The sequence below is a fragment of the Tinamus guttatus genome, unplaced genomic scaffold (genome assembly GCF_059628265.1).
Source record: "Tinamus guttatus ecotype Peru unplaced genomic scaffold, ASM5962826v1 Tinamus_guttatus_pri_ptg000287l, whole genome shotgun sequence".
Classification (NCBI taxonomy): domain Eukaryota; kingdom Metazoa; phylum Chordata; class Aves; order Tinamiformes; family Tinamidae; genus Tinamus; species Tinamus guttatus.
The window spans coordinates 507,761-525,718 of NW_028288821.1; the positions used below are offsets into that span (position 1 = coordinate 507,761).

Genomic DNA, 17,958 nt, shown 5'->3' on the forward strand with positions numbered 1-17,958 from the left:
ATCCTAATTACAACCAAGCTTCTCATTAGTCCCACAGGGAGACGGAATCAAATGCCATATGGTATTTTACACTTAGGATGCTGTGCTTACCAAGAGCTGGAAGGAGGCAGGAAAAGGGGGAGTTAACAATTCATAACCATTTATGGAGCAAGCACAGCCCTTCTTGGACCCAGTTCAGCAGAGTCTGAGGGCCTCAGATCAGGAACTTTATCTAGTAATTGCCTCGGCATGCTGCCCTTCTGGAGCGTGTGTGTGGGCATTTGGTGAGCAGGACACGGAGCCGCAGGATCCTTGGGCTGGCATCCCCGCGCAAGGATGAATTAAGGGCACACACACCAGCCGGGACGTGCCATGGCTGGGTTCTACAGTTGCCTGAAAAGTCACAAGTAAGTGCCGTGCCTCCCCCTTTCCAGAGGGAGTTAGGTCTGGGGGGGACTTTAAAATACTGTCTCGGTTCTACTGCATCAGTAGCTCTGAGAAAAGTGCCTCTGCTCTGTGCCGAAGTACCACTCTGAGCACAAAAGTGCAAGAAATCAATTCTAACTGAAATACCAAACTATTGAAATTGAGCATGTTTTTTACTTCACAGGTATAAGTCCAGTGGCAAACACTGAATAATGAAAAAAAAAAATAAAAAACCTTTTCTTGTCTAATTATAGCAATTGGAGGGAAAAATCCTCTTCCTTACTGATTGGCTACATTGATTATATATTAACAACAACAACAACAAAATAGAAATGCACATTGGCTTGTAAAAATGTACAAGCCTGGCATTAGAAGCTCTTTGAGAACCTGATGTGCTTAGCTTTTGTGTAAGCAACCTGAAGTTTGTTTCTGTAATTGCTCCCTGTTGAGAGATTTGGTTTTATTTAAAATAAATATTTTGATTGCCTCTTTGTCCTGTTCTGTTGGAGCAGGCTGCAAAGGGGGAAGAGAATGGGGCAGTGCACGTTTGTATTTGTTCTTTAAACAACTGTGAAGTCGTATTTTGTTTTTCCTTTACATTCTCCCTGGTGAGGAATGGGATGAAATCCTCGGCTGCAAAAGCTGAGCAGTGGTTTTTGGTAATGTTTTGCATCAGCAGACTGTAGAGGGCTCTATGCTTGCATACGGTATGATTGCACACAAATTGAAGAGAGGGAAAGGCTTGCAAAGTGGTATCTTGTGGCTTAAGATATGTTTTATCATATTTAAATGGATGGATGAAGTCCTGGTAAGCAGAGAGAAAAGCTCCAATTCAAAAATGAAGCCGTCAGTTCATTCTTTCTTCTTCCTCTCCTACAGGTTGTACCTGTATCATCAATTTGACTTATTTTAATGGAAATATGGATTTTAAAAGGCACTCGATTTCTATTGGATTTGCATTTCCATGACTCTTCTCCTTTGAAATTCCTAAGAGTGTATACGAGAGTGATTAATTATTTTTAAAGAGAATAGATGTGATCACAACTAAAAAAACCACTAAAAATAAGACCTGATGAAGGCAGAGGAATCAGAATTTGTATTTTATTGTGCCAACAGAGAAAATAAATGTACATTATTTATGCTAAGTTGTTTTTTCTCCAAAATCTTCCAGCATCTAATGCAGTTAAAGCAAACTTGGAAAGGTGGGAGAAGTTGTAAGGGGTGGTTAGATGAGGCTTCTTTCAGATGGCCTGTGATCGCTTGTTTCCTGGTGGATTTTCAGCTGTTTAAAAAGGATTCATTTGTTTTCTCCAGCAAATTCTTCTTTCCTGTTAGGTCTCAGCTATACTAGGTGTCTATTCAGATTATATTCTTCAACGTGTTGTTTCAGCTGTGTGATAAGCTTCCAAGTGGATTAAGGCAACTATTAATATTTAGCAGTCTTTACAGATTTTTATATTCTTGTTTGGCTAAGACATCACATAAAAGTGATATTAGGTGGCTGAGATTTACTTTATGTGAGATTTGTTGAGAGTCTGACATGAAGAGTTTGATTTCCAGGACAGGACACTGGAATAATTTCTGCTCTGCTGTCGCATCTACCTGTGCTCCACTGTGTTTTGCAAGAAGCAACAGCTCTGTCTCTCTATATGACAACACTGCCTTTCTGCATCTCATCTTTCTGCACATAGTCCAGGCCCTGCACTTCATTCATGATTTTTTAGGAGATGTCACATAGGAAGAAAAAAAAAACCCAGTCTTATCCAGCTAATTCTTCACCACAGCCCAAGCTTGGCTGCCATTCCACTGGAGCAAAAGTGGGAGGTTGCTTTCATGCTTCCCTTTAATGAGCACCTGCAACCTGAATAATCCCATATTGTTGTTCTTCCAAAAAGTTTGTAGCTCATCCTTGTTGCAAAATTTCATTTTGCTTGGCCCAGGTGTGTTTTCAGCAAAGACTATCAGTCCTGGCCAAATAGGATACACTTCCCTAAAGCTTGGGGAGAAATTGATTCATAACTGTCTTTCAGTGTTTGATACCAGCCAAATGTATAGTTGTGAGCTGAAAATGTGCTTGCTTGAATGCTAAGTTTTGCTATGGTCAGTGCAAACTGCCAATTTCCAGAGACAAATACAGTGTGTTAGAAGTTATATAAAATATTTGGTTGAAGGTTTGCATGCCACTCAGAAATGGTTTCTATAACATATTATAAGAAAACGTATTTAACTGGTCTGTACTTAATGTGGTCTCTCAAGATTTCATGGTGCCTTTCACAAGCAGCCCCAGAATTATGGATGTATTTCACTTTGAGTATGTTCTGGTGTGCCAATCTCTGCACTCTCAATGGGGCACTGTATTTTTTACTTACAGTCCCAAATTGTCAAGAAATGCTGATATGCACTCTTAACCTGCAGGCAAGTTCAGCATTTGGGTAAAGCAGTTGATTAAGGGCTGTTATCATTATCATTTTTAATTTATACTGCCTGAGATGTTTAAAATCTGCGATTTCTTTCATTAGGACCAGGACATGTGGTAAAAATTCTTTACTGGATTGGGTGTTGTTGCTTTATTTCTGTTCCTTGTGTTATTGCCTATTCATGTGAATATCAGAAAGAAATTTTACAGTTTGCTGGGATTACTGCAAGGATGGGACGGTGCAGCCTCCTTGACTCCGTGCCCTCATCACTTGCTGCTCCATGGCCTCAGCCTGCTCGTTGAGGGACCCTCTGGGCACAGGGGGGTGCTACGAGTCCCTAGGTACATTTTGCAGCCTTTATATCTGTGCAAGCTCCTAAGGGTCTTTGGTTCCCCATCCACAGCAAACAGCTGCTGCTTCAGCTTCCACACCAGCAAGTGGACTGGAAGGGGCTTAAAGCCCCACTGATGGCTACTGAAGTAGCATCTTGGTGCCGTGGGGAAGGGGCCGTGTGGAGCGGTTGGTTCTTCTCTGTCAGCAGCTCGCCAGCTTCCCGTGGATCTCTCACTCTGGGAGCTGTGCAGTCGCCGTAGGGCTCAAGTAGTTGTGTTGCCGATGATCCTCAGCATGTTCTGACGTGCAGCCCGGGAGCAGTTCCCCAGGGCTCAGGGACTGTTCAGAGAGCTGCGAGGACTCCCGGGCACTGTGGGGTGTCGGGTGATCTTTGAACACACAGTCTTGAGCTTGCTCTTTCGTGCAGCAATGGGTGGTGGGCATTTTGTCTTGTCCTCGCGGGGACTGCTCACCACCCTGCCTGCTAGTATTAAGTGTGTACAGACTTAAACCCTGTTTTCTTACATGAGAATGAGTGGAGAGGGCGAAGAAAAGCAGCCAGGAGGTGGTGGAGCCACGGTACAACAGGCATTCGGGCATGGCCAGCACGTGGTGTTGTATTATTGACAAAAAGATTGTGATTCACTCCATTTGACTCATCTCCATGCAAGGTCAGTGGAGGCTTGATGTGGCCTGAGAGTCGCTCCACTTCTCCCCATTCCTCCTGCCACGTTTGTGCTTCTCTCTGATGGTGTTAGTTTAGCAGCCTGGCGCTGTGGTGCGTTTGTTGGCTGGACACAGAGGAATTCCCTGGAAACAGAGGAATTCCCTGGAAGCAGACATGCCCATCTGCCTGTCTGCAGCAGTGCAGCCCTTTCCCTGCCACCGAGGTTCTGAGCAGTTGATGGATGAGCATCATGGATGGGTGGTCCAGTGCTGCCCGTCCTGCTGCTCTTGCGCTGCAGCAGGAGCTTCTCAGAATCATGTTCTCCCCCGAATGTGATTCTCACTCATATGCACCATGTGGCTCTCAGCTTTTCGTCTACCTTATTTTGCCCAGCTGAGCCGTGAAAACCTCTTGCCATAACTTTGCCTTTTGAGCATAACTTTGCTTTTTGCTCTTTCCTTAAGCAGAAACTCGTACTGCTCGGTGTCTCACTTTGTGCCCTTCCAGCCATCTGGAGATATTAATTTGTCATTTCCTCCTTGTACGGGAAGTTCCTTGAAAGTTTAAAACTGTGATGTGAAGACCTATAATTGGCTTTAAAAGCGGAAATCTGGCTATAGATACTTGTGACAAAAATGTACTAGGTCCAAGCTGTGCTTCCAGGAGATAACCTCACTGAGCTGGCACAGGGCAGCTGGAGCTGCTTATCCAGCAATCTTGGGGAACTCTGAGGTGAATCTGCTTGTGGGGACACAGACAAAAAAATGTGGTAATTCTGAATTCTGTTGATTTTTTTTTTCTCTCAAAGGTTGCTGCTGTTAAACAGTTGAGTCCAAGTTGCACAGGTGCTTACCAAAAGCTCCACTAAATCGTGTATGTTTATAGGTCTGAGCTAAGTGGGTTGCACTTTGAAAGCTGGTAAAACTATTATGGATCAAGGAATCAGCCAGTGTTCTGGGTACAGCTAACACTAACTGCAGCTCTCTTTGTATCTTTTTGTTTTATTAATAATAAATATTTGTATTGAGAGAGCAGGTGGCCCTTCATGGCTTCATTGTGGGAGTCGCTGCTTAAACAAAGTCAGTCATTTAATGTCTTGTCTGAGTTTCCCTGCAGATGCTGAGCTGTCACAGTTCATCTCTGTGTTAAGAGTCAGGACTGTGCTAACAACTTGGCCTTTCCAGTGTGAGCTACGGGGAAAAAAGAGAGGCCTGGGCCACACACACCATCTTTTGTTTCCTAACTGTATCTTTACAGCAGTGCCTGCTGCTGTAGATGTGCTGGTACCTTGGTGTGCTGTGGGCCACATGTTGGGTGGTCATGCTGCAGCCCTCGGGCTCCTCGTTGCTGCTGGATTTGGGTTGGAGCAGGCAGACGAGGCCGCCCGATGTTGCTTTTCAGCCATCGCTGCCAGAGCTGGGCCGGCATTCCAGCCTCTGATTTTTGTGGCGCTTGTTTCTTTTGGCCTCAGAGCTCCAGGAGTCTGGTGCTAATTAGCGAACTAAATGTTTGACTTTTATTCGTGATGAATTCACTTATGCTTATTCATTCTGAGAAGTATGTAACTGCGCGCTTGCCAGGCCTTCTAAGTATCCCTCATCTAACAACGTAGTTGAGATCCACACGGCAGTTCAGATGCAAATGGGCTGTATTTTGAACATGTGAGCATATGATGTAGACCTTGTGTTAATCATCAAGCTGGCTGTATAGATGGGACAGTACAAATCTGAAGGAGGTGCTGAGGGTTTGTTTGCTGATTCACACTAGCAATCAAACCCCTTTGGGTCCTCTCAGTTTGGTGAAGGGAATATTCCAGAAGTTGAAATATCATTGTCCTTCAAAAAATGCAGACTGTCGTACTGCTTCCTTCCTTGCAGTCCTTGGCCTGCTAAGACCTGACGGATGTCTGATTCCCCAGCGTGCTGCTGTCAGCGCCCTTCTTGCAGTCCTCAGTGTCTTTGCTGTCCCCCTCCTGGGATCTGCCACTGTCACAGACCCTCTCCACTCCCCGCTGCTGTTGCCTCCTTCAAAACACAGTTTGATACAGTTTGATGCAAACCTCCATTGGTGCAAACCAGCAGTAGCTCAAATGTTCTTACTTCAGCTATGTTTATGCAAGAATCCAACCTCTGCTTCCTTCTTCACTAGTTTAAATTTTGTTTGTTTGTTTGTTTTTCCAGGGCATTATAATTCACATTTTAATTTAACCCTCCGCTTCTTGGGGTTAGGCATTTGGGTTCCTTTCTCTCTCTTGACTGCCCAAAAATCTGAAAAATTAAACATAATGAACATGAAGATGCAAGTGTGGGCCATGTGTTCCCTTTACAACTTCTTTACAGATGTGGAGGTATTTGTAGCTGAAATCTCAGAAAAAGTAGATTCTCTTTTAAATTGTTGTTCACAGAGAGAGACAAGTCAGCAAACACCTCTGGTAGAGAAATAATTCGGGAGTGTTTAAACACATGACCGATCTCCCTTGGCCTAAAGGGCCTTCGTGTCTTCAAGATAAATGTGCTTCAGGAGCTTGCTAGCCTGATGCTCCAGAGAGAGCAGCTGGGAAAGCAGAACATGTAGTGCAGAAAGTTTCCCTAAGAGCAAAGAAGGGAGATCCTCAAACTCTAAAAAAGCTGGAGGACAAGAACTTCTGGAAGCCTAGGAGCTGCCCCAGGCCTTCCTGTGGCTCTGCCTAAGATCAGCAGCCAAAGCGGAGTCTGAATTCCAGAAATACCCACGGGCGGTGGAAGCTCATGGGGTTGCGCCAGTCAGACCCAGCGTGTTTCCACATAGGAGGGAGCTGGCCCTGCTTTTATTTCTGTGTGTGCACAGGCAGTAGATGTTGCCCCAACAGGATTTGGGGGCTTGAAGGGAGATTTCCCAACCTCAAAGGCAGCTTGAGGCCAGAAAGCCTGTATTTAATTTGAACACTTAGAGCCAAAAGATGTCTGACTCTTTTTATGACAGTTTGATCCTCAGAATGAACAGTTATAATACCTGGAAATTTCTGTTAGCCTCTTTACTGTGCAGTTTGAATTCCTGAGCACTAAATGTCTATATTAAATCCTCTGGAATCAGATGTGCCTTGAGCGGTTTGGTCTATCTGAAGCCATTTATTTTTTCCCATCCTAAAGCTATTTCTTAACCCACAAATTGAGGGATAAGTGACCATTTTGGAAAAAAAGAAAAGAAAGCTTTGACATACCCTAAGGTCACATGTTTCAGTCCTGGCATTCATATTGCTATTGTTTCAGTCCCATTTTCCCTGCAATGTTCAGACGGCTCAGTTTGCTAAAAAAGCTCTCTAGATTCTTCCTTTTAGGCTTAGGATGCAATTCTTTTTTTAATTATTATTTTGTGTGAATATGATCTTGGAAACCAGTTTGAGATTCAAAAAAGGGCACAACCGGTCAAGGTCACTCTTGCAGAATTTATGATTTTTATTATTCATTAGTTGTACAGTGGCAACACGTGGTAGCAGTGCCAGCTGGTAGGACTCTCCTGTGGTGGCCTCCTTGTGCTGCAGTGCTTAGCTCCTCTGTAGGACTCGTCTGGTTTTCCAGATATTGCAGTGTGATCACTGCGATTCCGCGGGTGAAGAAACTCCAAGCGGAGTGACAATTAACGTGCCTACCCCAGTCCAATAATTTGCTCTGTTAACCAGCATAAGAATGTAGCCATTTCTGCTAAGTACCAGTCCAGTGGTCTCAGTCTACTTGGGTATATTTAAAGGATGAGCTTTGTCTCAAAGATTTTACAGTCTAAACTGATGATTCTCAGCTTCATAGTTTGCAGATACTGGCATTTTCCATAAAGCTTTCTTAGACAAGCAGGTTTTCAAGCTCGGGTAGAGCATGCTGAGGCCAGCTCGTGGCAGACTCCTTTTCTTAGCTACCTTTCACTGACTGGTGAAGCAGCTCCTGACTGGTGAGGAGCTTTTTCCCCCATAGGTCGAACATCAGAGCCACATGAACGATACGAGCCAGGGGCTTGGAGAAGGGGTAAGAGGTGCACATACAGCCCGGAAAGCAGTGGGGGCCAATATGGGGACCCACCTCCTGGCTTTGGCGTGGAGGATGAAGCGAGCATGCCGAGTTTATGCCTGGCGCGACAGAGATGGTCAGCTTTATTTTTATTCCTGTACTTGACTCTCTGGCATCTTGACTGCGCTAGCGTGGGGCATGTCAGTTGTTTAGTGATAGTGGCTTGACATTTCCTGTTGTTTTGTTCTCACAACTGTTTCCAAAGGGGGTGATGTAACTCCATAACTGACTAAGGCTTTGGTTATATTCTTGCTGATTTTAAATGCATGTTCCCCTTCCTCGCTAGTGGAACTATTCCAAATATATATGTGTCAAGTACGTCTGAGAGGGTCTCCTAATGCTGGCAATGTGCTAGTTCCTTTGGATGGTTTCTGGATGACTTTGCTGCTTCTTCTACCTTTCTTAGGAAGTGTGGAGGAGCCCCATTCCAGCTGTTTCCTGAAATTTCCCCAGTGCAGTAGTTTAAAGAAAAGGAATTACTACATAGGAAAAGCACTGACTTGTTCCTACGCTGGTGCCAAATGGTGCAGCCCAGCCAAAGTCAATTAATACACATTTCTTTACAATGGGGCCGGCCTGGGCCCAAATCACTGGCAGAGCTCTCGCCTGTGCTCGGATGGTGACTGTATTAGCGCCAATCTTGGTTTGGCAAAGTCCTGTCACATTTCTGTGATTTGTGCAGACCAGGAAATGCACTGCAAAATTTATGCTCTAATTTATTACCTGTGATAGGCTAAGCTTTGGCTTGCCTTTTTGCTTGCAGGGATGCATTCACTCTGCCTCTTGCCTGGGCAGATGTGAGTTTGCAGCGGGGATTCCTGCGCTGACGGCAGCTGCTCAAGGTCACTGCAGACTCACCAGGGCTATGAGGGCTGCTTGAGGTAGCAAGTCTGAAATAGCTAAATCTGTCTGGTGTGGAGGCCAAACGTGCAAAGTCATGGTGGTTTGGACCCCAATTCTGCCTTGCGGGTTGAATCTGAACTAACAGCTACTCTGCTGCTGGTGCTTGCCCACATGAGCTAACACAGCTCTGTGTACATACCCTGCAGTCCCACGTAAGGGACACTTTTCTGCAGGGACTTGGTCAATTTAGCAATGATTGCTGAGAAGGAGGAAGTCTTGACGAGTTGGGGCAGGATGCAGGAGATGGGACGTTCGATCTCCCAGGTCCTGGATGGTGACAGCATGTGCATTGGCGCTTTCTTTTCTGTAGTAGCTTGCAAAATTTTTTTGTCTCATTTGCCCTTCCCCCTTCTTATCCTTTTGGCTTCTCACACAACTACAGACTGAGCCTGTGTGACTGTATGAAAGGCATTTCCTCCTGATACTTTTTTTTTTTTTTTTCTTCAAGTCGGCTTCAGCCCACCAGCTGCTTTCCATTAGTGCTGCACACACGCTCGCGAGGAGGGCAGCGTGTGATCCTTGAGGCACTGCTGAGCAGCAGAAACCCTTCCGAAACGCTCCCAGACAGGCTGCTCAGAGCAGGCTGCAGGTGAAAGGAGCTCAGCACACGGGGACCTGTCTCCTGGCGAGTGAAGGGGCCGGGACGCAGGGCAGGGGCTGCGGCCGCATGCAGCGTGTGAGAGCTGTGAGTAGGTCTCCTTTATGTGCATCCTTGTTTGCTCTGGGTTCTCTTCAAGGATGAGAACTGAGTGTTGTCTGATGCTGCGGGGAATTACCACTGCTGTTTGATCCCGGGAGAGAGTATTTTTATTGATATTAGATATTGTCAGGCTGCTTATCCAGACTTCCTGATAGCTACTATTACTGTATTATTTGCGGTCTCTGGAAAAGGGCCTTAAACTTCCTCAAGCTCTCCCTCTTGCTGTGGAGATTACAAGAGCAGCCTTCATTAGCTTTGCAAGCTCCCTCTCCTTGCTGTTACCAGCAAAGGAACTAAGTCCTAGTGTAAACTGCTGTTTGTGCCATTCCCATCTGCCGCTTTAAAAGCTATAGTATAGCAGCATCCCCTGCTAAAGATGACCAACTGGGCAAAACTCTGGGAAATTTGTCACAGAAACACAGTGCTATAGAAGAGTATGATGAGATGGGCTGTGCAGGGTCAGACTCCAGTACTCGAGTTGTGCAGCACTGTTTCAGCAGAGATGTCTGTGGGATCCTCTGCTCTCCAGTGTGTGCCTTGAAGTGCAGCTTGCTCAGGGCCTTGCACCAGAGCAAAGGAGCTTCGCTCTGATAAGCTCAAGGGATTTGAGAACTACATGGAAATCTTGCTGCTCCTGCTGTTGTTTTGCAGTTAGCTCTGAAAAGCCGTTCAGTGGGTTGCAGAGGGAGAACTCACAGAGGCCAAATTTTGCTCAGTTACTGTCCCTGGATTAACAAGTTCACTGGTGGTTCCTCAGCTTGCAGGGTTCCCAGGCGGGAAAGCAGCCAACCGCGCTTTGTCAGAACAAAGTCCTCTAACATGCTTTAAAAAGACAGAATTGCATTTAACCTGTCAGTCCTCTTCTGCTGAAGAATGTGATCTAAGCCTAAAGCTTCTTTCTTGCTGTGTTTTTATGAAACTCAGTGCTCAGGACAAATAGAGGTTTTTTTCCTGGTGTCCTGCTACAGCTAGAAGTGCGTTTTGGGGCAGGCTGACTGCGAGCAGGTGGCCTAGAGGATGGGGTGAGTGGTATGAGTGTCTCTATGCTGATCCATCTTGTTGTGCAAAGTGTGTTTCCTGAAGTTCAGAGCATAAGCTTGTGTCAAGAAGATTCCTTTGCCGCCCAAAGGAAAATGGTCTTTCAAGGCTCCACGCAAAAATTTCACCTCTTCGGCCAGTTGTCTATGCCTTCTTTATGCTATCAAGACAGTAACCAAAGGCAGTGACTCATATTCCCAAGTCCTTATTTCCTCAAGCATTTATTTGTTATGGAGAAGGCTATTTCGGGGTCAGCATCTCCTTTGAACTCTCTCCCATGGGGTTTTCTGAAAGACTCATGCAGAAGGATGGGACTGAGGGCAGTGAAGGCGGCATAGCGGCCTTCTGACTGGGTCAAGTCTCCAACTCCTCTGTTTCATCTTCCTGCATCTGCAAGGAGGCTGTGTATCTTCTGAGCCTGAGCAGGAACATTTCTGTTAGTTTTAGCCTTTGGTAAGTGGAGAAAACTTGAGGCCCATACCATGTTAACTGCCCAGAAAGCTGAATACACAGACCAAGCAGTGAAAGGAAATGGTCTCCTCTCTTTCTAGAGGTTGTATTCAGCACATGACAGACACGCTCACGTATTGTGCTCTGCTGCGGAGGGGATGGTCAGAACACAGCCCCAGGGTTTAGCCCTTTCACCGTCTCCTCTTGTGGGGCAATCCAGATACTTGTCTAGCTGCCCTGCTTTGTAAAAGGGAGACAAGGCTATTTTCCTGGCTCCTGGATAGTATTTCCTGGACTCCTTAGTTCCTCTAATGAGGTGAGGAGCTCCAATTGAGTGTAACATGGTAGGTTTATTAATGGAAGTTGTGTTTAGGACAGCAGGGAGCATATATCTGAACTGTCAGATCAGATGAGCACAGTTGCCTGCTTTGAAAAGAAATCTCTGCAACTCTGTAGGAGTTTTATTGCTTTAGGATACAGCCTGGCATTGCAAATTCCAATGGCAAATTGGATCCAATAATGTCAGGCTTGTTTTGATTGTGGTTGTACGGGAGAACTCTGTTGTTTGCAAGTAATTCATTAATTCATAGGTTGAATAATCAATCCCTGCCCTGTGCAGGAGAGATGAGCACTGTGCTCAGAATCCCTGTGGCACTCAGGAAGCTTTCAGTCTTTCACATGGCCTTGTGTGGGAATTACTGTAGGGATCTTAGATTTGGCTTTTCAGGTGTCTAGTGCAGACTCAGCACCTTTGTACAGCACCTCAGCAACAGGAGGTTTGTGCATACACAGTGATTGCAAACACTGTGTGAAGGAGGAGTAAGAGCAGGATCTGCTCCTGCTGTCCTGTGACTGCTCTCTCCCAGGGGAGAGTCTCCTTCATCCCTCTGGGAGTTTCATCCCCCAGTTACCCCTAGCATCTCCTGGCCCAAAGAGTATTGAAAACGCCGCTACAAAAGGCCAATTATTTGAGCTGATATTTTTATCAGTAAAAATCGATGCACATACTGTATTTGTTTAACACTGTGGGAAAGCTTGCAGGGTGCATGTGGTTTGCGAGCTGATTCAGCCGAACGAGTGTGGTGGTGCTCCGTGCTGGCCACGTGCAGCGCTGCCTCTGTCAGATGCCATTAAGGGCTGGAATTGGTGAATCTCTGCGGGTTCGATTGTTTAATGCCTGTGCACTCGCGTGTATTTCTGTTGATGGCTTTTCACCCTCTCTCTCCATTACATCGATCTCCAGGCTAGGGTTTGTTACCCAGAATTTTTGCTAGCTGTTCTCTGTAAAGTGCCAGACACTGCAACCCAAATTTGAAGCCTGAACATTGTCTGAATGCTAACTTTTCTAAAGGTATTTCATTAGTCTTTTGATGGTGGAGCTTTGTTGAAAATGTCTTTTTCTTGTAATTTTAATATTTGTTAACTTGAAAAGCTTGGAAAAAAATCTGTGAGGGTTTTCCTTTCCTCAAGTTACTCTTCAGTTCTCTGGACAGTAATGATGCTGCCATTACGTACAAAAAGGCACCAAGCCATTGGGCCCTAATTAGGCCCATGAATCATGTTCAGTGATTCTTGATGCACCTTTGCAAATGGTTTTTGACCTCTCTATGCCCCAGAAAGGCCAGTTATAAATCTGAGTTAATGCAGGAGCTGATTTGACTGTAAAGAGGCTGCCTTGGAGCTGAACTACTTTGCAATTAAAGTATTACTTGTAAAAGAGATATACCAAATGGAAATAAATGCTTACAGTTATAAACACAGCAGTCAAAATCTCTCCAACGGCTTGAAGGATCCCGAATGAGAAGCTGAGATGATAGAGTAATTTAAATAAATGTAGAGCCAGGGAAAACAAAGCTGAATATAAAATCACCATTGTGCCTGGCTTTGATTTTATTTAAGGTGGGCAATGCAGAAATTAGAGGTGTAAATGAACCAAATGTCAGGCCCAGGTATTATATGAAGATAAGCTGATGTCTGGGGACTTGCCAGTTCACCATTGCAAATTTCTTGACTATTTTCTTCATGTTTCATTTCAAATACACTATTCTTTCCCTAAAGGAAAGTCTAATGTAACCAATGTGCATGGCATATAAAGTTGAGTAGAATAAAAGGGAACCAATTCGTTTTTTAATGCAGAGAAAGAGTTCAATGTGAAATCAGCTGATGACCGCTTTAGTCAAAATATGCAGGAAATACATATTTCAAGAGAGAATTGATGAGATGAGGGATTACGGGGGAGAAGAATTGTATGGTAATGATCATCCCAAAGCAAAATCCTTAAAAGCTTTATTTCATATTGCCTCTCGCTGTTGTCTAACAATTGCTTCAAGAACATCCTCAGTTCTGTTTAGAAAAGATGCAGTCCCTCCTGGTCTCTGCGATGGCATCATTGACTGCAGCAGGTTGAGATGAGGCTGTTTGGAGGTGCAGTGCATTGGCGCATGGCTCACAGGTGACCTGCTGAAACAGAAGGAACCTGCCCTCCCTCCCCTCCTATCCTACCTGCATGTCAGCAGCGTGGCAATAGGCATCTCTGCGGCGATAGCAGAGGGAAAACTTACTGCAGACTCTGTTTTTCCACAGAGCCCTGTTTCCTTTACAACCATGGCCTGTTGCCTTTACTTCAACACTCCTTTGCCTCAAACTGAACTTGTGCACTTCATGTCTTAAGGTTACCTGAGTGTAGGGTGTCTATGGTTCATACTGAAGTACTAGAACCTTTGGGCCTGGCAGATTATAGATGTGGATGATAGAGAGGAAAATAGTCATTTGCTGACGGGCCAAATGAATATAAAATGGTAATTTTGCTGCTGAGACACCTTGTCAGTTTTGTTACAATACTTTTAGGCAGAAAATTATTATGGAAGGTATGCAGAAAAGGGAGCAGGACTAGTTTCTGAGTATTTTCATTTATTAATAAAGATTTCTTACTCTGTAAATCCTGGCACAGCATAGTGGAACTGCTAACTATGGAAACGTATCACTGAGCTGTCTGCCCTGACAAAGGGCAGTATTCATGAGCTGCCCTGCTAAACTGTCACGTTTCCATTGTCACTTGACATTTTTCCTGTAACTCTTGTGGTCTGCTGCTTAATTCCTTTGTCTCTGACAGACACCCATTTAGGAGTCTTGGAAAATACAAAGTGGAGCCAGTTAACATTGAATGATCTTAAAACTAGACTGAACTTTTGTTTTCATCGGGGAGGAAGATGATGCCATCAGCTAATTTGGTTGATCAATAGCCCTGCTTGCAGATAAGGTTTCAAAGCTTGTGGCTAGAAGCTGATTGCACTGGATCCAAAATAAATTTGATCTATTGGCTTCCACAAATGTAGCGTAGCCAGGATGATGGTTCAGTGCAGATGCTTAATTCATTTTTATAATGCTGACAGACTAGACTTGGTGCCTGCTGTGAGGACGCTGTACTACATGAGCCATTCCACAGTACAGCTCTTACTTAAGTTGTTTTTTACAGTAGCATGGAGCTGTCACTCTCTAGCAAATAGCAATCATAAAGATTCATTATTCTGCGCCTGGGAAGCATTGCAGTCTCTGTTGGTGTGTTTAATAGCTTTTTTCATTTAATGCAAACTTTGATCCTCATTTCCTAAAAAGAAAGAGGTGCTGGTGAGAAATGAGACTGATTTGTTAGTGTTGGCTAGATAAATAAGTGTTACTGAAAAATGAGGAAAAGCTCTGTGACTGAAACACAGAGTCAGTATGCAAACCCTGTTTGTGATAAGCATTTGGGAATGCAGTTTTCGAAGGGATCCGGCAATGTTCTTTCTTTATGCAGGATGGGACTGTAGACTTCTGGGAAGATGGACTAAAAGTTAACCGATTCTTTCCTCTCTATTTCAGTGACCATATCATGGCTACAACACCAACAGATGTCATACAGTCACCTGAAAAAGGGGAGACAGTTGAAGAATGCACAGGTAAGAAGTTGTTCTTCAAATGTATAACTGATTTGGAAGTCAGAGTTTATTTCCTCTAGGTTATTAGGGCGTCTGTAGTGGCTTGTTTTGCAGGGTTGCCTTGGTTTTCTTAGTATATGAAAAGACTTTGTTTGCTGGCAATATTAAGGAAAGAATTTTTAGGGAGTGCAGGAGAGCAAAAAGCTGTTGTAGGATCATCTTTCCTGATTATGGGTTCAGATTTCCAAAAACCTAATTGCTTCGATGCTGATGCACGTTACAGGGCTGGATGCTGAGCACGTTAGCCAGCCCGGGTGCATTAGCTTCTGTCTGAGAGAGGTGGCTGGCGGTATCCCCACTGCAGCTTCCCTTTCTGGTTCACAGAGAACCAGAACACAGACAACTATTTTTTCTACTTGCTCTTTCATCTAGTGGCGTAGGCAAGTGCACTGTCAGCCCCAACAGCAGCAGACATGGGGGAGTGCCGTAATAGACAGGAAAGAAAAATGTCTTACCTATGCGAGAGCGTTGTCTTAATTAAAGCAAATCCCCTTTTCCAGTGACGAGACTATTTTTATTGGAAAAAACATTTAAGGAAAAAACTTGCATATGTGTCCTGAATGCATCTTAGGAAATCAGAAAGCATAGAAGATGCCTAAATGAACCATTTCATTTAAATAATGTTTACTGAGCTCCCAAATCAGATGTTTCCTTTGCTTTAGAGTAGTCATGTTGTTTTTTTGTCATTGTTACAGTCTCAATTTTGCACTGGAGAACATCTTTCTCGTATCCCATAATAGGAAGGAATCATGCAGTGAGCAAAAAAGCATGTGCTAATTTGCTCTGTGTACATTACACAAACAATAAAAATAAAAGCTAAAAAAAAAAAAAAGAGAATAAAATAGCTTTAAAAAGCAAGTACCTGCTGTTGTACACTTCTAGTAATAATAAGCAACTCATTTTCATTTTTGGGAAGGCTTTGCTCTTTAAAGGCAGTAGCCTTTAAGTTTAATCTTTGAATTTTAATGCCTTAAAATTTACAATAAGCATTCAAGTATTATAAATCATTATTCATTAGTGGGTGAATAGGCAATAGGCATAGTTGTCTGGGCTATGATTTTCTCTCCTTGTTTTGACTGTTTTTTTGTTAAGCATTTTTTTCCACTTTAGTAAAATCATCTTTTATATTAGTAGTTCATACATCATGGAGCACTTTACCATTTTGTGCTATGGTGGGCTACTTCACAGTGCACTGAAACACAGGCACCTTTATGTGAAAAATGGCATCCTTTTAGCATGCAAAACCAGCGCACAACTGTTTGCAGCAGGAAACGTATATGAACATTGCGGTTCTGAACCGTGTCTACTGCCAAACACTCGCACAGAGCAGAACCAATCCCACAGTCCCCATCTGGCTGCAACACCAAGTATCTAGTAGTGATTTTATCTTTTTTTGTATAATAATATGGCAACTGCCCATCTTTTATAGCTGCAGGGAATCCTCCTGTTTTCCATTCGTGTGAAGCAGCTGAGAGCACGCAGCTGGGCAGCGTGCAGCTGAGGAGCAAGCGCTGCGGGAGGGGATGCCCTGCCCGCCAGCACGGAATTCCTGCTAGGAGAAGGCCCTCGAGCAGCCCACGTGTCCGCGCTGGAGGCCTGTGCTGCCCTGCGGTGCTCGAGTGCTGTCCCGTGCCAGCTGCGCTTTGCTCGCAGGTGCTCTGTGCATCCTTGCACTGGCCTCTGTTCTAACGTTAGCACCGCTTTGGGTCTAAACAAATGTTCAGAGTAGTACCTTGAAAATGCTATCTTTTGTGCTAAGATTATGGCTGTTTCTCCTAAGTGTCCTTTGGGACACTTCTGGGTTGGTTGGTTTGTTTTGTGAACATTCCCCTATGAATATTCCCCTATTCCTTCTGGAAATACTAGCATCTGATTAAGCCCATAGCTAATGCTACCACTAGAATACAACTTTTTTTTGCTGCCCATATCACCAATGGCTGTCCAGAGCACATAATAACGTCCTTGTTTTTCGTTTAAACTGTCTTTAAAGTGAAGAGCAAAGTCTGCCATTTTGTTCTTTGAGTCATTGTAGCAGATGTTGCTGGGTGATCGTTTTGGGGAATTGTTTCAAGAGACTTCTTAATTTTTTTGTGTTACTCATCTAAAATAAACCAGTTCAGCTGTGTCAAGTTTGGTGGGATAATATTGTATATGCTGTCTAATTGCTGATGTGAGTGGCAGGAACTTTAGGGTGGTGTTTCTAAGGGCTCTCTGCAGGACTCTCAATGTACTGATTTTCTCTGAGAGGCCTCCTGGTTGCTCTGTGACCTTCCTCTCTCATCAGCTCTTGCTGGGTGAGGCTCATGGGGCCCTGTGCGTGTCCCAGCAAGCCCAAGGCCGTGTCTCCGCGCGTGCCGCCCGGCGCGGCAGCATCGCCGTGTGCCCAGTGCCCCCGAGGATCTTGGCGTCATTGTCCATCTCTCAAAGTGGCCACTGTCCGGAGCACGGTACAGCTGTCCCGATAAGGCCCTTTGGCAGAGATCCCTACACGCACGGGGCGTATGTTGAGGCAGAGCATTGCCGACTAAATCATTGCTGGAGAAGACAATAATTGTGTTGAAATAATGCCCTGCTTATGAAAGGATCCTCCAGCTGTGGGCATTTATTACGCCATCTGCCTTAAAAACTTAATTGAACAATGACTTTGGCTCTGATAGGCAGTGATGTTAGTGGTCTGCATAAATGTTTGAGTCAAGCACAAGGGTCTTAGTATAATAGTTTGTCCCCAACCACTCCAAAGGGACCCTTCACTGTAAGAGTCAATAATAAATAAGATGGAGCTTTTGTGTGCTGAGAAATATATTAATAAAAATGTTAAGGCATCTTAGGTTATTAAAAATGAAAAAAGTCAACTGTGTTTCTTATGGTTTATTTTTTCTTCTATTTTTAATTCTCTTCCTTTGGAATTCTCTTCCTTTGGACAATGGAAAATCTGAATTCAGAATAATAGGCCTAACGCTGTGTTCTTAGGCCTGCTATGTTTGAAGGTTTCATGTCCTGGAAAGGAGTGTGATAATTTAAGAGCAATTTG

The 17,958-nt window shown here is 44.3% G+C and overlaps 1 protein-coding gene across 1 annotated transcript in view; it reads left to right on the forward strand.

Moving 5' to 3' along the window:
• Positions 1–223: 223 nt before the first annotated feature.
• Positions 224–17,958, forward strand: part of LOC104580051 (uncharacterized) — a 36,872-nt gene continuing 19,137 nt past the window's right edge. The window contains exons 1-2 of the mRNA XM_088527436.1: positions 224–386; positions 14,812–14,888. Of these exons, the coding sequence (XP_088383562.1) occupies positions 352–386; positions 14,812–14,888 (112 nt within the window). The 5' untranslated portion in view covers positions 224–351. The remainder of the gene's footprint in view (positions 387–14,811; positions 14,889–17,958) is intronic.